The sequence below is a fragment of the Haliaeetus albicilla genome, chromosome 5 (assembly GCF_947461875.1).
Source record: "Haliaeetus albicilla chromosome 5, bHalAlb1.1, whole genome shotgun sequence".
In the NCBI taxonomy this organism is placed as follows: Eukaryota; Metazoa; Chordata; class Aves; order Accipitriformes; family Accipitridae; genus Haliaeetus; species Haliaeetus albicilla.
In genome coordinates this window covers 36,845,589-36,867,120 of record NC_091487.1, presented here as the reverse complement: position 1 = coordinate 36,867,120, position 21,532 = coordinate 36,845,589, and the positions used below count along the sequence as shown (strand labels likewise).

The 21,532-nt window shown below is 38.5% G+C and overlaps 1 protein-coding gene across 4 annotated transcripts in view; it reads right to left on the bottom strand.

The window, feature by feature from the left end:
* Positions 1–21,098, bottom strand: part of EIF2AK4 (eukaryotic translation initiation factor 2 alpha kinase 4) — a 40,608-nt gene extending 19,510 nt beyond the window's left edge. For 2 of the 4 annotated variants that reach the window (XR_011324783.1, XM_069784147.1), the window contains exons 1-20: positions 20,856–21,098; positions 18,883–18,998; positions 17,606–17,708; positions 14,842–15,015; positions 13,924–14,004; positions 13,271–13,419; positions 10,925–11,040; positions 9,756–9,913; positions 8,792–9,327; positions 8,316–8,425; positions 7,613–7,770; positions 6,863–7,275; positions 6,063–6,126; positions 4,903–4,986; positions 3,575–3,697; positions 3,013–3,117; positions 2,719–2,776; positions 1,939–2,018; positions 1,107–1,208; positions 441–491 (exon numbers count right to left, since the gene is read on the bottom strand). Coding sequence is in view for 3 of the 4 variants with exons in the window: in XM_069784147.1 (XP_069640248.1) it covers positions 441–491; positions 1,107–1,208; positions 1,939–2,018; positions 2,719–2,776; positions 3,013–3,117; positions 3,575–3,697; positions 4,903–4,986; positions 6,063–6,126; positions 6,863–7,275; positions 7,613–7,770; positions 8,316–8,425; positions 8,792–9,327; positions 9,756–9,913; positions 10,925–11,040; positions 13,271–13,419; positions 13,924–14,004; positions 14,842–15,015; positions 17,606–17,708; positions 18,883–18,998; positions 20,856–21,008 (2,934 nt within the window). In the remaining variant the exon portion in view is untranslated. The remainder of the gene's footprint in view (positions 1–440; positions 492–1,106; positions 1,209–1,938; positions 2,019–2,718; positions 2,777–3,012; positions 3,118–3,574; positions 3,698–4,902; positions 4,987–6,062; positions 6,127–6,862; positions 7,276–7,612; positions 7,771–8,315; positions 8,426–8,791; positions 9,328–9,755; positions 9,914–10,924; positions 11,041–13,270; positions 13,420–13,923; positions 14,005–14,841; positions 15,016–17,605; positions 17,709–18,882; positions 18,999–20,855) is intronic. The other 2 variants (XM_069784145.1, XM_069784146.1) reach the window with 2 other exon arrangements.
* Positions 21,099–21,532: the final 434 nt, after the last annotated feature.

Below are 21,532 nucleotides of genomic sequence, written 5' to 3'. Positions count from 1 at the left end.
CTGCTCCTTATGACTTCATTTCTTTGCCATGGAGGCATCCAGAACAGCTCTTGGCAGCTCTTTCCAAACTCAGAGCAGTCAAATTAGCTTGCACACCTCTTTCTGTTCTGTGACACAGATTTTTTTCAAAAGTTTAAGTTTAGAGTTCAACAATATAGCTGCCATTTGTCTGAGCCTAAAAAAGTTGAAACTGTCCCTCAGAGCTTAAAAGGTATGCCAGTGAATTCTGCATTTCTTTATGATTGTGCTCAGGGAACTTTGTGGGTAAAGTATATTTCTATGTCAACTTAGTATATTGAGATTATTTTTTTCCTTACTTTGTTCTAATGTCATGTAATAAGAACTTGGCAGAGATTTCTAATTTAAAGTTATGTGGGAAAAATTATAATTAACATTTCTTGACAGGGAATACGTAATAGTTAAAATGGCTTCAAAATTACCTGCTTTGCATGCTTGACTTCATCAAAATCTTTAGGAAATACAATAGTGGGCTATAAAAAAAAACAAAAACAAACAAAATACAACACCAAAAAAACAAAAACCACATTTGAATTATAACAGGCAGTCCAGCTTGCTCAGGCTAGTCTTATTTTTAAGTTCTATGTATTTAAACACAGAAACTAAGCATTTTTATTGCCCATGGGGGAAAAAAAAAACCAAACCAACAGAAAAAAACCCATGGCCGATTTAGTTTGAAGAGCTAAAAGGAAAAAGCTAAAAATGAAGATAAAACCCATACCACAAGCATTTACCAACTACAAATACCAACTGGTTCCTGGGAGACACCCACCGGGTCTAAACCTAAGTGTACTAAAGCCATGATGTCTTTATCTGACCTTTACATCTCTAATGTTTTGCACTATAAAAATTAATTTCACAGGTAGAACACTAACTGTTAATACCATTAAGGAATCCACAATGCATTAACAGAATGTCAATACCAGCTCCAATTTTATTCTTCACTTTTCATTATATATTTTATAAACTTTTTTTTTTTTTAAAAGCACTCCATGTGGAAACATTTTTGCTATGTTTTGCATCCTTTTACTTCTCTTAACAAACTATTTGATGCACAGAATTATTATCTTTTATATCCGTGTACTTACCAGTCTTAGCTGACCAAGAACAAAGATCCTTTCTGATGCAGTACTCATGGGATGGTAAGACATTTCAAAGAATATTATACCCAGACTGAACAGGTCCACTTTCTAAGGAAGAAAAACCCAGAAAATTAAATATAATACCCGTGAATTCTTTGAGAAGATGATAACATAGGAAATAATAATATTTTGTTTAAATTTCACAGTATATTACAGCCAGAGAGAAGGGTAGATTTTTTTGTGGTTTTGACTTGGTTGGGTTGGTTTGTTTGGTTTTCTGGGGATTGGTTTTTTTTGGGGGGGGGGGGGGGGGGGGAGAAGTGGGGGCTGTTAAATGACACAATCCATTAAGATTTGGTAGATTTAAATGCCTTCTATCATCACAGCACTGCCATGACATGAAGGACTCCCACTCTGAAAACATTCTTGCTTTGAAATTCAGCTCGTCTCTGCATATAAACAGGATCCTCTTTGATGAAAAAATACACCCTCACCTCCCCAAAATCACAGCCTAGGAATCCAGGAAAGCAATATATACTTCTGATGATGACATTTTACCTTTAATCTATTAATTTATAAAGGTCCTCCATGATTACCTGCTTTCAACTTGAAGTCGCTTGCACCTAGTCATGGTCACAGCACAAGCAGAAAAACTGACTTGCCCACATCCTCCTACCCTTGGTCTCCTCTCAAAGGAGGAGATTGCCTTGCTTATCACAGCAGTCCCACCACACCCTGTTCCACCTTGAATTCACCTTTGTTGAGCAGGAATGACCTAAATTGTACCTGGTACCTTAGATTCCATGCTACCTTTTTATTAAGTCTACTCTAATCATACCTGATTGTATGTAGACTTAGTGCTTCCTTGGACCTCTGGGCTGACATACAGCGCAGTGCCAACCATCCCTGTCAAATTACCTATGTGGCAAAAGATGAGAGTACTAATTTCAAGAAAGTGGGAGAGAAACACAGCATCAAAGTCAAGAAAAAACTCACTCATCTTCTGTCCTCATTTCTTCTAGGTTGGAATGCAGTCCTTATTGAGAGAGACCCAGTTGAGAGCAGTTCGCAAAACAGACAGTTCTTAACCTTCACATGGCAAGTATCTGTGTCAATCTATAGTAGCTAAACCTACCTATTGCTTTACAGAATTGTGGTAGGTCAGCACAGGAATAATACAACTAAATTTCTCTTCCATTACAGTCATCTTAAGACACAGAATGTACGAAAGTTTTCTCAAAACACAAAATTCAGCCTGTTATGGAAGGTGTCAAAAAAAACCCAACCAAACAAAAATCCCTTAAGTCTTGAAATTGTCCTGTACAGGCAAGAGAAGTGCGGATGGAACAGAAATACAGATCTCTATATACCTCACCATGAGAAAGCACTGATCTATGGCAGAAGGCTAGCAGTAGAAGCAAATCATTTTTAGATAACAGTCAAAACTGCCAGATTACATGTAACATATCTACACAAACGTTGGTGGTTGTTTTTTTCCCCCCAATAAAAAAGGTTTTATTTTCAAAGAACAAACGGAAGTTCTAACAGAGTATACAAGACTGCAGAATATTAAGTGTTTGCTTAAAATCATTTAGAACAAGTGACTATGTAAACTAACCTGATGGGTCAGACATAGCAGAACTATCTGAGTGATTTTCTTCTTGTTTAGAGGCCACCTGAAATCAGGAAAACAGACATGCTGTAAATGGCACTTGAAATGCTTCCGTTGGCTTTTCTTGCCACTTTGGTTGGCAGTACATGGTTTAATTCTAGAACCTTAGAAATAAAAAAGTTTATGGCATTCACAATATAAAGTCCAATGAGCACTATGTTTTTCTGTTTTATTTTCATCTTTCGTGTTATTACAACACCAAATTCAAGGTTTTTTTCATTCACTTTCAGCTGTACTTACTGCATTTGCTGGATGATCTGTAGCTAAACCAAAATCACCAATTTTGACGTGATCATCTGAATCTAAAAAAATGTTCACAGGTTTCAAGTCTCTGTGGATCATTCCCTGTTACAGCAGGACAATAAAAAAAAAGACCCACAGAATATTAAAAAATAAACACAATTCAAAATAAAACTCTCTTTATAATAGACTGGAAATTTGTATTACATACTTTTATTACAGTGGGAAATCTACAGCATTAAGTCACTGATGATTAATTCAGAAGTAAGACTATAGTCTGCAGCCCAGAAGCTAGAAGCAATTTTCAGTGCTACCAGAAACCTAACAAAATGGTTTTAAAGGTGATCAATTTTTGTGACAAAGGGAAAAATCTGAAGTAGTTCATTATAAAATTCAAGCTTATGATAAAATATTCTAACCCCCTAGAACCAATTAATAATGGAAAGGGCAAGGAACGAACCTTGCTAATAAACACCCCAAAATGAATAATATGAAGAAACCCATACAGAAAGAGGCATAATGTAGATATTATGGACAGGTTATAACTGTCATATTTACTAACCTTTTCATGGATGTAAGCTAACCCATCTAAAATTTCTCGGAAAAGCCTCCAAAGCCGACTGGTGTCTTCGTATAATCCTTGGTCAATAGTATCCCTTAATGTGCTCTTTTCACAATACTCCATCTTCAGTTGTGCATATGTAGGGGACAGAGAGAAGAAAGAGTAGTGTTGTCAAGAAGAGACCATCAGAAACTTGTATCTGTGTGCATATTAATGCGTGGTCCTGTAACACACACTTCAGGAGCAAACAGTATCATCAAAACATTCAGCTGTTTGGAATTTTCCCGAGAGCTGTCTTTTAGCTAGAAAACATGCATTTATGGGTCCTAGCCCATTTTCTGGGACAATAGTATGAGCTTGTAGAGCAGTATATTCTCCAACGTTCATGTCAAAACCAAGGTGAAACCAGCCAAGCCATAATGTATGTTTAAGCCAAACTTTAAAGAATCTCTGGCTTCATTTTACTTGGTTTCTTAACTGCTTATATTATGATTATACATAACACATGCAAACAAGCTTATTAAAATCTAATTCCATCTAATTGTACCTTCCTTCCAGACAAGCTCTAGCATTAAATGCATTATAAAAAAATAGCACATCACCACAGAACAGTTACCTATGATAGTCGACTTCTCCCAGAAATAGTCTAACTCCTAACACAAAAGAGCTTGAAGTTGCAAACCTACAGGAATTTTATTCTGTGCCTACTGTTAGGCCATACAATTGCTTTGCAGATTACTGTTTTCTGTTAAAAGAAAGTGCATACACAATATAGTGCCTTTGAAGAGAATGAGGAAGTTCTCACATCTGTGAAATACAGCTTCCCCCCTGGAAGTTAACACAGTACACTTCAACTCCACATTGGGAATTAATACCACAACCAAACTCAAGACATCAGCTACAGTGTTAGGGGATTGGAATGGATATTCTAAACAAATAACAAGCATAAGGCAAAACAATGCTTTGGAAGCCACGGACTCAAAAAGGCTGCTTGGTTGGGTTGTTCTAAGGTTAGGTCAGGAGCTGCCAACTTTTACTTGTACACCAGCAACAAGAGTGATCCCATCACACACTATGGCACTACAAAACTTGGCTCTCTCCAGGCATGTTATGTTGTGCCTTGGAAGGCATAACAAGCTGTGTGCGCTGCACAGTGCCTTCTGCCAGCCAAGCCTTTCAGAAAACCAATCTATTGCAAAAACAACACGGAACTTAGTCTCATTTGCATTTTTTAAAGGTCACTACTTTTCTCAAGAAAATCAGAAAGTAATTTCTGCACTTCAGAATAAACTGTATACTTTTATCTGAAAATGCAAGCTTGTTTGTACCTGAATGTACAGGTAATGCACTGTCTGAATGACTGGTGTACTGTCTTCTTCTCCATGGCCATTCTTTTCATTGCCTTCTTCATCCTTTATCACAATAAAAGTAACAGAACAGTTAGCTACAGGAAGCCATCCAGAGGCTTTTTTTGTGCATCCTACTGTTTTTTAATGGCTGGAACACATTGATGAGAACTCAACTTCTACAGCTAGGTCTGAGTAACAGCAAAACAATACATTGACATTTTTAAAGTACCACTGCTTCTAAATAAACTAGAAAAACAGGTGTGACCCAACTCTCATTTTCAAAGTGAGAACAAGTAAGATTCTGCCATTGTTAAACAGTGGAGGAAAAATATTCCAGAAGATCTGGATGAAACCTAAATCTCAAAGTGTGTCACATTTAAAAAAAAAAATAAATTGGAAACTAAAATCTACAAAGCTTACTTTATAATAGAGTTAATAATGCAACCCTTGCCCCAACCAACAATTTGGGTGTATAGTTTATATATAGATACAGTGAGCAACAAATGCACTGCCATATTATTAAATCATACATGGAAAGCTTTTTCATGCTAACGTACATTAAAACAGAAAGAGGAAGGAGATGAAGCATTTTACAGATCAGGATTGGCAATGACAGATTCTAAATGCTGTATGAAACTGCATTAGCTTTCTGACAAAAAACTTAAAATCAACTAAAACCTTACATAATATTCTGACTTCCCATCTCTTTTTGACTGCTAGCAATATGTATTGTCACCACTTTAAAAAAGCAGCTAGTATGAGCAAATATATTGGTTTATATCATCTAAAAACAAAAAAGAATTTCAGCTTTCAGATGATGTAAGGCAATCCATATGGTTAACTGATAAATCAAGTACAAAAGGAAATGTTAAACTTGCAATAACCACGCTCATGACTTTAAAGTGCAACTAGCATTTAGCTCAATGAACACTATGGGAAACAGAATCCAGATTAGCTGCATCAGACTGATTTCTATGGAATGCAGCTCATGATGGCACAACATTTACTCTGATGGAACATCACCTTACATGGTTCTGTACTTACACCAGAAGTGAAACAAAACTTCTGAACTGACCTGTTTCCTTGTCAAAGACTATTTTATGATCTTTTATTTTCACTAGCTTTATCTTTATACTTACTGGAGGATTACTGTTTTCATCCTCGTTATCAAAAATGATGTCACTTTCAGAATCTGTGGTTGGCCTGTTTAAAAAAGAGAAAGAAAAAAAAACCCAAAAGTTTTGGGTACCAAGAAATATTTACTAAGAAATCTGGAAACTTTGCAGAAAAGAGAAAATCTAAGCTTCTGTTGAAGACCTTCTGTATGCCTTAAACAAAAAAGCAAAACAACCCAAAATCCCCAAAAGTATCTTGCTTGCAAAGCAACACTTCCTTTGACAGCCCAGTCACTTAAAGGGAAGGTATAGATTTGTATGAGTAAAATTCAATTTCTATATTCAATAAGCAAAACTGAGATAAGTTTACTTGCTTGCTTAAACAAAAAACCACCATAAGTGAAAGAACCACTCCACACACAGAGGCAGGTATGGAATATGTTAATAAAAATCAAAACAAAAACAAAGAACAAGTAAGGTATTTTTCAGGATTTGTAATACTTCTCTGTTATTAAAAACTTTACTCTCGAGGTTGGAGAATACAGTCCAATGTAAAGTAAACAGTCATGCATTCTGACACAAACAATACAAAACTTCGAGAAGCCTAAACCAAAATTTTCCTCATACACTCACAGCTTTTAGCTACAAATTTCATCTCCCTGGCTATCTGACTGCTGGCAAATACACTCTTTTTGAACCAGAGGACAGAACAAAAATGCAGTGAACTACCTCAGATAACAGAAGTGAGAATGATAAAAGACACAAACTTGGAAAAACCAAATCTGCTCATGTTCCTTATAGTGCCAATACTGAAGCCTACTTACAAAAATGAATGCGAGAACACCCCATCACCATCATCATCATCATCGCTGGACTCCTGATCAGCTCCACTGAATTTGTTGCTAGAGGATCTTTCACATGAAGTACTCCACTCAACTGAACTTGTCAAAACTGGAGGAGGAGCATTAGCTTCCACATCATTTGTCTCCTCAGTGGTAAGGATGAAGAGACCAGATGTGGTGGGCATTCTTTTCTCTTCAGTTGTTTCAGATGATGATGCAGTGGGAACAGGACTTTCATGTTTTTCTATCCAAGCATTGTAATACCTCACAATATTCTCATGGTTCAAGCGGGAAAGTAATGTTACTTCCCCCTTAATCCTCCGAAACTGCTTGCTGGCAGGGTTTATGCGGATACGTTTCACAGCATAATAGCAACCATCAAGCTTATTTCTCACCTGCAAAGTTCAAATAAATCTAAAGTCAAATGCTTACAAATGCCTTACCAAGTAGAGCCAGAAGTAGAATAATTTCATGGAAGAGGAAGTTTTCCTTCCACCTGAAAAATGACTAGAATTCAAATGCAAGCTTCCCCATACTGACAGGCTTCTCTCCAGACTCACAGTAACCTCTTGTAAAACTTATCAATTCCAGAAAAAACACACAACACAGGCACAGCATACTAGAAGATAATAAATAAAACCATGCAAACATTGAGTATATTGTTTTGCTTCAGAGAAAACAAACACATCCCCCAAAAGGATTCCATAGAGGGAAATAATTTTTATACCATACCTTGACAACTGCTCCAAAAGCTCCTTTGCCAAGTAATTTTAGCTCTTCGAACTCATTGTAGTAGCGTGAAAATTGTCTCTGTGTTTCTGTGAAGAATGAAGCGCTGGATATCTGACTGCTGGGTACAACTGTCTCAATGCAATCTATACCTGCTGAATCTGTAACGAGAATATCAAAGTTAACCACCGTGGATGGTATGGGGATAAGGCACAAGGGACTGTCAAATAAGCATCAGGAAGAAGACAAAACCTAAATAACTTCAACTGCAACTAAAACCTGAAATACAGAAGTGCCCTGTTGTGTAAGCTCTGGTACAAGCACAAACCTTAATACAGTTTTTAATTACTAACATTAATTATACTGGACAAAGGAAGTGATTTTAACAAGAACATAATGAGGGAAGAAGTCTCATTGCAACAGCATCTGCCAAGGACAAAGTTAAGTGTGACATGTACACCATGCATAAGGTGGACGAATTTAAAGGTTTAATTAAAGCATCAGCTTCTTCAGCTGATGAGACAACAGCAATCAGTCCACCCCAGCTAGTCATCGATATAGAAGCTAAGACCATACTAGCCTTTAAATTAGTTAATGTAAAACACTTGTGCAGCCTTGTGAAGCTCTAGCACAGCTCAATTTTTCTGTTACTGCAGGCATGTAGTCTGCTTATTTAGCAGAACATGGAAAGAACCAAGTTTCTTACCATCTAGATTTTCTTCAGCTACAGGTATTTTCATTCGTGGAATGTTTATAAAACTATGTTGTAACAACTGCTGAGGAGTCCATCTTTCCTTATCTTCCAAGCAAACACATCTGTTAGCAAACCAAGGAGAGAACTGTTCAAAGACCCATTCTATATCAGGCCTAAATGTTCAAAGAGGTCTCCTTATATTTAAGTTATCACTTTCATCATTCAGATGGGAATCAGAAGCAAAAAACAGACTAAATGACTTATCCACAGTGACACACAAAGTTGGTAGCAGGGCAGAGAAGACGAGAGCACCACACCTGTTCTCCTGAATCCCAGATTAGCAACCTGAGCCATGAGGGAACAATCACCTCTTCTCTAAAACCCGTTAACTAGCGACAGAAGGGGATTTAGCTGTTCTTTCAAAAAACTGTTCAAGACTTTAAAAAAAAAAAAATCAAAGACAAAAAGATACAGGAACGCAAACATACTTCTCCAGAAAGTCTTTGAAGTCAGCAGGTAAATTGGTAGGAACAGCAACTGGATATTCCTTGGTTACTTGGCCCTGGCTGAGTGAAAGCAGAAGCAAGCCCAGACTCCATACATCTCCTTTTTTTCCAGGTTTGCTGGGAAGACCATCCTCACTAAAACGAACTTTGGTTTGCTCAAAAACGTCTGCTTTGCAGATATCAGCTAAGCGCTTGGAAATGCTGTAGTCCGTCACCTTGATGTTTCCTTCGGCATCTACCAGGATACTGGAAGCACAGAGAACTTTGTGCACTACTGAATTATTGTGCAAGTAGTCAAGAGCTGACAAGATCTGGGTCACATAATGGCGCAACTGCTCAACTGGAACTGGAGTCTCTTTCTGCAAGTATGTAGAAAGGCTGCAACCACTTATGTGCTCCACTAAAATGTCCACCACAATTGAATCATCCCGTTCTTTAAGGTTCATACATTTATAATGTACTATGTTTGGGTGACTTAGCTTCGTCAGTGAGCTGAATTCTGTTTCTGCACCCTGAAGCTGTTAGAGAAAGACAACATAACATGCATTGTGTCATATCTCACAAACACACCACTACTAATATACATAACATATGTAAAACACATATAAAATATGTGACATTCTCACCCTTTTCTGGAAAGGAAGTATTGCACACAAGGCGCAAGAACAACTTTGGTTTCTGCCAGGTAAGCCTGATTTCCCTGTTTCTTCGGAATATTATTTTATTTACGCATACTTGCAAATACACTGTCTTGCATCTATATTATTTTAAATGAAATCCTGAATACCCCAATACACCCATCTTCTTCTGTGGTGCAGATACTCTAAATGCTAGCATTTTCAAGCTCATCACCACCCTCTGAAGTTTAATATAAACTAGCAGCCTCAAGAAAAGCATTGAACCCCACCTAACCTTTATTAAGCCAAATGCAAAATATGGGCATTACCTGTTTCTTACACTTCTCAATCTTTTCCATTTCATGCGTTGTAAGAAACCTTCCCATCTTTTTTTGCCAGTGCAGAACCCACTCATATATTAAAACAAAGTCTCCACTGCGAATTTCCAAGGCATTGTAGAGTGATTTACCAAGCTGTTCATCCTTGCCTGTACATAAAGAGAGAGAAGAGGAACAGGGCTGCTTCTGTTTCTAAGGACTTGACAAGAGCTTCTGCAAATGCTAAATGAACACTAGTAAGCCTGCTTTCTACAATTTCAGAAATACAAAGCTACTTACAAGTAAACAAGATCCATACCTACATGGTAGATATGGAAAATATCAGGTGTGATAAGACTGAATGCTATGTAGCAGTAGTCAAATGCAAGCAATAACACATTGGCAAAAAATTACTGCACGTTTTAAAGAATTTCAGGTTTTAATAAATGCACACTCTTCCTGCGGATTAAATGCTGAGCTCGACACACAGTAACATTAATTGTTCATCCTCAACCTGCAAAATAATAAAGTTTTCTTTGCTCCAGAGACTTTCAGGCTGTTCATCCTACCACCAAGGAAGTGCTATGTTGAAAATGAACAATGAAAACATTTGATGGTGCATTCATATGGGTACTTCATGGAGGCCTTTTGGCTCTGAAAGTCTCCTATCGTTGCCTGTATTTATGTTTTCACTAAACCCACTGATTTTATGCAGCAATGGAAGGAGAGTAACTATGCATTTCTAACCCTGTGCTTATCACTGGTTTCAGATGTTACTGAGAGCTAAATGACTTCTTGCTTGGTTGCCATGTGTATCTGACAAGTTAGCTATTTAAGTTTAAAAGCAAATAGTTTTCAGTATTATTTTAGTTATGTAGAGAATATAAAGTGTTGAGAAAGTGGTTTTTTTTTATGGTATGGCTATTCAGTTATGTAATTGTATCTGAAGAAGCAAACTTTTACTTAAAATAGTCCCAAGAAAATATAAAATATTTACCACAGACTAACTTTTCCTATTACTCTCTCCCACTCTTTTGACTGTGAAATTTCACGATCCACAACAATATTCTCTCCACCCTTGCTGCTTGTACCTCTTAACATTGTTTATGTTCTCCCTAAAAAAAACCAACCCCCCCAGCCCAAAACCCAGTATTTCAGGCTGCAATTGTAATTTTGCTTACCTAGACATTTTCCTTTATGGACAATAAGTTGTCCGGCACCACTTGTGCTGAAGTTCAAAACTTCGTAATTTCCAGGGGACTCTTCATTATTACTAACAGAAAGCTGGCGTTCTCGTCTGCAACGTGAACAGAATGTTTTTCTCCACCTCAAAGATAGTATTGTTGCAGTCCCTAAATACATCAATTCTGCAAGAGGATTAGCTTTCAGAGACTTTTGTATCCAATAATAATATCCATTAATTTCAAAGATACTGAGTTAGTGCAAAGATACATCTCTGATTAGAAATCCAACATTTTAGCAGCAACATCATGCTGCACTGGGTCTCTATATTCAAAGCCAGGAATTGAATCCAAACCTGAAAACTTCTGCATCTTAGGATGACACTCCCAGTTGGGGCTGGATGGGGGGGGGAAGTAAACATGGTAGAGGCTCTGAAAAAAAATCTAAGTTTGACTTGATTTGCATTCTATTTCAAAACATTACAGAAAGCAAATATATGCAATTCTGGAACTTCATTCCAGCTTTAGCTTAATTATTTTTCCTGACTTAAAATGGGTTTTCCACTTGCCTCCTTTACTACTCTAAACTCCTCCTTCAAGAAAAGGAAAATTTTGCAAAAACTTTAAAAGCAAGTATGATTAGGGTGTTTGTTCTCACATGCATGTACAGAGCTCCATGTGAGATCAGAAAGAACTCAAGACCGCTAACCCAAACCAACCTCCATTACTTCTTGTATAATCTTTTTCAAAATTAATAGAAATACCACCACTGCAAGACTATCCTCCACATCAATGCAATCATGTATAGAGATCACAGGAGTGTATGAAGGGTAATGCAGAAGCTCTTTCAAAATATTTAATTTATTAAAAAAATAAAAAGGTAAAAAGCGCTACATAGAAAGGAGATGGCACACGGAACTTCTTACAAGTGCTGTATAAAGAAAGATATACAAAGGAAGCATCTGGCTTTCTGAATTCAAATACATTTAATAAATGAAATTATTTTACATTTTAATAATCATCCAAAAGTTTGTGTCCCAATAGCCAAAATTTCAGGCCTCATAAACAGATAAAAATACAGCACCACTCTTCTTGTGAAAAGAGACTCGGAAAACTAAACACGTCTAGCTTTTGCTTAACTCTACAAACATGGCATCATGAGAAGTTTCAATATTTCAAAATCCTTTTTGATTATTTTCACCATTGTTAAAATAAGCAACTCTGCCTTTTTGGTGTTTCCACACACTCCCTCCCCATATAAGAACATAAAGTGTAAGAATTTGTGTGGAAAGTTAATGTAAGTCCATTGTATGTGTTCTGGATTAAAGCACAGTAACAAACTTTTGAGACAATTTTCTTGTTCCACAAGCACAGATAATGTCTCATTTTTTTATACTAAGATTAGCAAGAAGATAGGAAGATAGATTTATGGACTATCAAACACTATACATAAGCAACTGCCAAATGTGACTTGGGATAGGCAAAGGGAAGAGATAGCAGCAAGAGTCAAAGTAGTATAGATCAAAGAAATTCTGCATCAGGTATCTATCAGGGTTGCTGATAAATAACATTAAAACAATCTTGAAGCCTACAGACAAGAGAAAGCTAGGAATACACGATTTCCATTAAAACAACAGTCCAAATAACAAGTCATTGGCACAATCTGAATCAAAACTAGGAAAATTAATACCAGGGTATCTCCACTGTCCTTGACAGTTACATCAGCTATGGGCACAGGAAAGGGTGGGGAAAAAAAGAAAATAAAAAAAAGAAAACCAAAAACCCCAACGTAGCTATATCATCACCAATCCTAACCCAGATGAATTTCATACCAGCATAAGAACCCTCCAATAACTCTAATCTTCCATCCAATAAGTTACTCTGCAAATGCAATCAGCATTATCTGATTCTCCAACAGGCAACTTTACACTGGTGTATCTTTACAGCAAATGTTTTGAGATGAATATAAGCTTTAATTTATTGTACTAATCCAAAGCCTTCATTAACTGATTTAAAATAATTTTTTTCTGCAATTGTCAACATACTGCGTACTTCAAAGAAACTAAGTAAGCCCTGAATATATCTTCCAATGATTGCCAAATACCCTTCCAAGTTAAACTAAGGGCCAAACTGACTCTCTTAATTGGAAAGTTCCCAAGTTATCCATAGCACATGAATTAGTTAAACCATGCCAAATGAAGAGGGGGAATAGGTGGGGGGGGGAGAGACAGATCAAAATGAACAGCTGAGCAACACAGCACATTGCTCTCTTGCCTTCAAATTTCACTTTGAAATCTAATGTTCTGGGGAAAACAAAAAATTCCACATGCAAACTGACATACTTACTTTGAACGTCCAGCTGAATTTGGTCGGTGTTTATTATTCACTCCATGTTCCCAACAGCTCCCATTTAAACTGGAAGTAACTCTATATCCTGCAGTATCTCTCCTGTGAGAATTTTCTTGACTTGTCAGAGCAGCTATTTCCAAACGTTCCTATAAATCAGGAAAAACACCGAGTAAATACAGAAACTGCTCCTATCCTCAAAATATGTGAGTAATTGGCTATTATTCTATAAAGTCACCAAGATCACAAAAGAAATAGGTTTTCATGAGAAATGCACATATGAGGCTGACGAAGAAGTGCTAAGATTCAGAAAGTACATTCCAGCACTGTCCACAGGCAAGAATGCAAAGATTCTTTACAGTGAAAACAGAAACATTAACATACTAGCTTTTTTCTATGTCTGATTGAAAATATCAGTACACTTAAGATACTAATATACTAAACTATGTTCCCTTACAGTTGATTTTTTATTCCAGAAATAAACCCATATAATTAAGAACCTATTTTAGTCTAGATCTATTGGAAGCACAGGATGAGAAAAGATCTCCAGGACAATTCAGTCATGTAAACCTCTCAAATTTTTATAAGCATATGCTACAGTACTGGGAAGAAGTTATTGCAATGTTTTTTGCACGCCTGCTTAGAAAGAATACCTGTTTGGCAATCTCTTTCTTTTTTCTTTCTTCTCTTTTCTCTTCCTCCCTTCTCTGAATCTCGTTCAGGATTTCACGTTGCTGAAATGAATTTTGGTGCTGTTAATTGATGCAACAGTACATGCAATCAACTGCTAATCTTACTCTAAAAAAAAAAGCTATGATGCTGATTTTTCAAGAGTGTTATAGAGCACTTGTGGATCTCAAAAGAATAAAAAAATAGAAGTCAAATTAGCTCTGCTGAGGAAGTTAACACCACCAATTGTATGATATAGGAGAATGGAGTTGTAGACAAAAGAAAATTACTTCTACTGACAGACCCGACAGTACATTTTCACACATAGGAAAGATAGAGGAATAAGCTAAAACATTCTTTTAAAAAAAGAGCTATTCTATGCATATTCCCACAGTGTGGAGACTCCACACTAGTAGTCTCTGTGAGACTTTGATGAATCCCCTTGTTTGTAGTGAAGAATGTATGCGGGTCCAAGGTCTCTTTAGATTAAATTTATTGCAGAGAAGTCTGTCATACTGAACATTCCAGTCACCATATGGGTGAAGGAAAGTATGATTACCTATATGTCTCACTAATACTTCCTAGTTTAAGATGGAATGCACTTAATACATACATCTGCTTACACTTTTGTATAAGGTCCTCTTTGTAAGTGATTTTCATAGGATCAGGAATCAACATTCAGATTTGTTTCAGGCATAAATATTTCTCAGGGTTAAAAACACATCATTAAAATATTACAACTGCAGCAGCAGACAGTTCATAGTACATATTGATCAACTCATATGGACAGGTGTGACAAGTTAATAATACACTAAACCCCACTGCTATGCAGGATGATTTAAAAAATGATTGTTTACGTTACTTTAAGAATACAGAGTTATTCACACTTCAATTTCTCTTACCTCCTGCTCTTCTCTTCTCTTCACTTCTTGTGCCCTACGCAATTCCTCCTGAGCCAGTCTTTCTTGTTCTTTTTGATGATTTTTTAGCATTTCTTCATGAAATGACTTGGAAGGTGGTTTATTATACTCACTGAGAAATGACTGCACATGGTTGGCAAGTTCAAATATCATCACCTGAAAGAAAATAAATATGAATGACATGCAGAGTTCAAAGAACAAGTAGATCACATAGTAAAATGATACCCAACTCAAAAAAGCAATACAGCAGCAGCATGACTGCTGATTTTGTTACTTATCAGGGAGAATTTACCATATTTCAATATTTTTTGTCAGAACTACTTATTAATAAACTGCAACATGAAAAATCCCTGACCACAGTAGCAAAGATGGCAAAAATTACTGAAAGACAGCCAACTTCAAACATCTTTTTCTAAAATAAAAATTAAAAAAATTCCTTTACCCATCTGCTTTTAGCCACATTTTTCTATTCACAAAGATAAGTTTATGACATGAGCTACAACAGAATAAATCCTTTGCAATTGTCTATTACTGCATCTACTGCTATGAAATAGTTACTTATTTCACTGCTAAAACGAAATCCAATCCTTCCTCTGCAAACAACCCCCCCCAGTTAGAACTGTAAAGCCACTTAAGGCATTCCACATTCATATAACCACAACTACTAAAATAAGAACTGCACTGAAAACTCAGCTGAATTCTGCTACATGGTTTGCAAGGTTGGAATCAATTTTCAGTTACTGTTTACTTGAACTGGGTATGTACTGATGATCTATTGACCTGTCAGGACTTAAGCTTTCATCAGTTTAGTAGCATCCCTTTATTAATTCAAGAAATCCATAGTGCTAATAGACCATCGCATCTCCAAAATTAAAGAACAGTACATCAGAAACATGCATCCCAGCAGTCAGCAGCACTGAGCAGGATCTGCATGTATAGGTGGGAGAACAGCCAAACTAAATTGTACCACCTGGCTGTAACAGGCTGACATTTAGAAGATTCTTAAACACTGAATCCCCTGCTTGAAAGTAAGACCGAAGCCAGGAGGCAATTCAGAATAGAAAGAATAGCACAATATGCATATATCTGACATATGCAAAGTAAAATACCTTTCCCAGGTTACTATTCAGAAGGCAAGGTGATCATGCACATATAAAAAAAAGGAGGAATCTCAATAATTAAAAAACCACAAATAATCTGCTGTTCAGTTTGACAGGTAACTGAGGTATTCTCTAATTTTCCACATTGCAGAATACACTTTATCAAAGAATACCTGTCAAGGCAGAGAGAACAGTTACCTCCCTTTCTCTGCAGAGAAAGAAATTCAGGACTGTACTGTGTATGTCATTCATCAAAACCATGTATCGTACATGTAACTCACAACTGTATCTACACATTGCTGGAGCAAGCATGATTCTTGCTTTGGAAAATTAACATCAGGAAAACCTATGACACATTTGTAGCTCCTTTCAATGAGATCAGAAATCAAACTGGGATTTAAAGCCCTACAGGCCAATAGCTATCCTGGGGTCAGTTGTGAGCAGACTGAGTATATATCACATGATTTAGTGGTTACTTAGAGAATTTGAACCTTGGATTTCCTATCAATTGTCCACACCACAGTCATTACAAAAAAGAAAAAAACCTCCAGAACACACTGTTAAACTGGTAATTTCAAAAAATACTGAAAAATTTGAGGAAATTCTTGGTTATTGAACAGAATGAACAAAATATCTGGCTAAAACAGTTCTTTTGAAAGTATCTGCAGAAAAATTGGCAATCAAAATAGAAGCATAGTATGTAAATGGAAAAAAGGCTTGATGCAGCAAGACTGAACGACAAGCAACCCCTGTCAAACCTGTAAAGTTGACAGGCTTAGGAAACTGAAAGCAGAATATTATCCCATTTCAGCATGTAATTTCCACAGCTGTGTACTTCTCACTTTTAAAAAGACAAAATGAGCAAATTAAATGTGTTCACCTGTAACATTGCCAAATAGTGAAGAAACATACTATAAATTCTGCTTTCACCAAGAATTCAATGTTTGCTAGTAATTATTTGAATCATTTCAGTCCTCAGCAACAATTGAAAGCTATTGTTAATAACAAACATACCTGGGGACTTATAAAATCCCTTAAAATAGATACAAGTTCTAAGCTTCATATGTTTTTCCATCTTTCTCTTTTTTCCCTATTCAGGAGGAATTCAAGTATCACTATTCCTACATACAGTAGGAAAAAATGCACAACGGCATGGAGTGACTGTGCTACAGCCACAGAAGTCAACTGCTGAGCTGGCATTATAACTAAGGTCTCTTGCCCTTCAGTTCAGCATTAGATGAATGAGATCACACTGAAACACTTCCCATGTAATTGCTGTTTGCTTTGACAGGTATAGCCACTTACAGTATTCAAATTAATCTGAAGACTGCAGAAAGCTCTTATTTTTAGAGTCAGTATTGCTTTTCATACTGTGAAATAACTCTGAGAATAACATGAACCTTTATATCTGCCTTTAAGCAGGGATAAAGCTTGCACTATTTACACATGCCCTGTATTTTAAGAGCGTGCATAGTCCAAACTTTCATTAATTAGAAACATTCTTAAGAAAGACAGTAAGTCTCTCCTTCTTTAGGAGCAATGCAACTTATACTTCCAATGTGGATGTATTCCATTATATTATACCACACGTTTTTAGAACTATTTAGGTCCAGTGTATATTTCTCAAGGAAGTGAAAAGCTCTTACCTCTCCGCAGCGTTGTTTTGCCAGTTGACCTAGTCTGGATTTTAATTCATTTATTTTCTCCTTTGACAAGCCTTTTGAATTTTTTAGTTGTATTTCAGGGACACTGAGGGACAGCAACAAAACATAAAAAAGTCCTCATCAGAAAAACTGAGTGTAAAAAGCAACAGAAGGTTGATAAGAATGGTGGGTGAGGGAAAAGGAACGGAATTCATAGTCAATTGGCAATTAGTCAATGCTCAAATTAGCAGTACATAAATATTACATATACAGTATAGAATAAAGCCAGAAATACTGATTTATATTCCCTACCAAATTTTCTGGCTGCAGATTACCTGTCAGTTATACTTAACAGGAGAACTACCAAAGAAACCCTGCAGACTCTTGTAACTCAGCTCTCAACCAGTAATTTACGTAACAGTTCTTGAAAAATATTACTAGCATAACATTTAGGTGTTTAAAATTATTTATCACCACTACGCAGGTTACACAAATCTAAAGAAATATATGCAATAAATAAGTAACAGCTAAATTTAAGGCATATTTAAAATCAAGTAAACAAGTAAAATGTCTGTAGTTATGCTATCTTAAATAAAAAAAAAAAAAAAAATTAGAGTAGCTGTTATGTCGTGTGCTACAGGGTGTAACTGAGCTATCACTTGGTAAGGAATAACACTTCCCTTGTACACCACTCATGCCAAAGCACAAATGGACAGGCTAAAGGGAGTTACGCTTTGGACACAACCAGTGGCATAAGGACTGAACAAAATGGGGCACAGAGCAACACTTAACCCAGAAATTACTTGCCAACCCAAAATGCTGGGGGACTGATCACCTGCAATTCTTTTTACATTTTCTATGGAGCACTCTTCCAAAAGGCTAATCTACCAGAAAACAGAAACAGCAGATACAACTAAGACAGCAGATTGCTTTAAAAATGAAGATTCAGTCCCTACCTCAGCAGGTCATGAGCTGAAAAAGTTTAAAAAGGGCACTAAGATGCTAGCAGATACACCCATGTTTAAATCTCTCCAAGCTACAAATCGCGGCTGCAGTCTTGCACTGACAAATGCATCCCTATTATTCCCCATTGCACAAAAGACCACATCTAATTCAGGTGCCAAATTTCATAGTTGCCTATTATAAAATACCACAGGCTTAACAAATACTGACATGTAGAAAACAAAAATAAGAGTAATAAATAGAACTACATGTTTTTTCAGCTTACACTTTACTATGGAAAACAGAGAAAAAATGGTTATATTTTAACGTTCACTCACGTGTCAGGGTAGGTATGTGGACACTTGACCCACAGATCAACTTTGGCATATACTTCATTATCACCAGTCAATCCCTGAGGACGCAGGACTAAATTAATTTCAGGTGGCTGTCGTACCTAAAATGGAAAACAAAACTTTTTATTTAAAAGGGTTTTTTGGTTTTGTTTTAATGAAAGCACACAACTCTCACAACCTATATAATGGCAGAATTCAGGTTAGACCATCCAAACCATGAAAAAAATATATTAACCTATTGACATTGCTCAATGAGTGAACTGGTTCACTGATTATTACAGTTTATCCCATATATTTTTATGACTTTTTCTAATAACTGTAACTACATTTATCTGAAGAAGAATTCAGACAGAGCAAAAAGGAGGATTTATAATAAAACTCTTGCATTCTGCTTACTGTAGACTAGTAGTAGGAAAATGTTAAATAAATGTAACAGATTATTTATGGAGTATCACAAATTAAGGCATTCATTACAATACTGTTTCTTTTGTACTTGTTTTTAGGTCACTAACAAACACCAGTCAATATATATGTTATTTTCTGACATGGCAACAGACTATAACATCACATCTACATACACCTTGTCTGGCCAAACAAATAACGGATTTTTTTTTTTTATATTTCTGGTTTTGGCATAAAGTAGAATTTTAACAAGTATTGCCCTTCCCTCCCCATCCTGTTCAAACTGCCTACTCAAAATCAGAATAAAGTAAAACATGCCCATGTAAACATTCTAAACTTTTCCTTTTCAATTAGCAAATATATTTTTTTTTTAAATAAAACAACCCAGACCTTAGTAACATGACAAACAGGGAGGGAAATAAGACCACGCAAACTAACAAATATGGAAACAGGTTAAAAGATGGTCACTATCCCCTCTACTTTCCCTTTGCATTTCCAGTAGGGAAAAGAACAGGTTAAGTCGAGAGGATGTCAGGTATAATAGGGACTGAGGTCTGCAACACTTCTGAAACCCAGCAAATAACTAACAGCGTTTGCATCAAACGCCATGAAGAAAAAAAAAAAAATTAAGTTCAGGTTTGTAGCAGGGGCAATGATCCATTTTGTAGAAACTAAAGAAAAAAGAATGTAAAAAGAAACAATAGCAGTGAACTTGGGGAACTGAAAAGAGCGATCAGTACCTCCAGGTACAGGAAAACAGTGCCACAGATGCAGCTGGAAAAAATTTATCAATTCGACATTGTGGACCCGAAAGAGAAATGAAAAAAAGTAGTGAGTACTAGACCTGAGCGTTAGTTAGTTGTAATTAAAAAAAAACCAAACCAAACAAAACCCAAACAACTATAAAAATTAAAGTTTTAAGTTATCATGGAAAGAACCACAGCATACAATAAATATGCAAAGATCGGCAACATGTATACCGATGAGATGAATCAATTAAGCAGGTATGTAACTAGCCGGTTAAGGGACGAACTAAGAGGCAATTTTGAAAAGACCTGACAACTAATTAAAAGGCGAGTTACACGCACAGCATTAATTACAGCGCGAACGGACCGATCTAGAGGATGAACTGCACAGGCAGTCAGCTACACGGCTGCCTACCGCCGGCGGGAGGACAACGGGCACACGGCAAGAGGCGAGGTGCGCCAGGCAAGAAACCCGCGGACGCGCCGCCAGCGAGGCAGCGCTAACACGGCTCCCGCCGCCGCGGCGGGCGCCACCGGCCCCCCAGCCCCGCCGGTAACGGAAGGGCCCGCTCTGCCGCCCGCTGCGTCCCCTTCGCCCGGGAGGAGGGAGAAGGAGCGGCGCTGCCTCTCTAGCCGTTCACGGGCGCCGGGAGCGGGAAGAGAGAGCAGCGACGCGGCCGCCGCGCTCGGAGGGGCCAGGCGAGGGGCAGCCCCGCGCCTGCGGACAGCGCGGCCGGGGCAGGGCGCCCCAGCCCCGGCCCCCGGGCCCGGCGCAGGCGGCGGGCCGGCCGCGGGAGCGCCGCTCGCTACCTTCCAGGCCTGGCTCTGCCGCAGATCCTGGAAGTCCTGCCCGTAAATGGACTCCAGCGCCTGGAGCTCGTTCTCCTGCCGCAGCTGGTAGCTCTCCGGCGGCTCCGCGGCCACCTCCGCCGGCAGCTTCTGCGCGCCGCGCGCCCGGGCCATGTCAGCTCCCCGGGCGGGGGCGGGCGGCAGCCATGGCGGGCGGCCCCGCGGCAGAAGTGGCAGCGGCCCAGCCGCGGCAGCGCTCCGCCGCGCCCCGGCACCGCCCCGCGGCGGCGGGAGGAGGAGCAGCCGCCGGGCCGCGGCCGTACGTCCGGTAGCGGCTGCTGCGGGAAAGGCCGGCGCCGGTCCCGCAGCCCTCGCAGGAGCTGCGTGCCCGGGCGCGGCGGGCTGGCGGCGGACCTCGGCGCCGCGTTAGCCCCGGGCCGGGCGGGGACGCGGACCCGACGGCGCTGGGCGGCCTTTCGGGGGCTCTGCCACCCCGTGAGGGGCCGCGACACGTTGCCCGCCGCTGCCGCCGTGCCCTGCTCGAGCCCTGCGGCCACTCGTGGTCCCGCCTGCCTCCTCCCAGAGGCCCCTGCCTCACAGCTGTGCGGGCCCAGAGTAGCTGTGCCTCACAGACTGTCTCGAGTTGGAAGGGTCCCATAAGGATCATCGAGTCCAACTCCCTGCTGCCCGCAGGACTA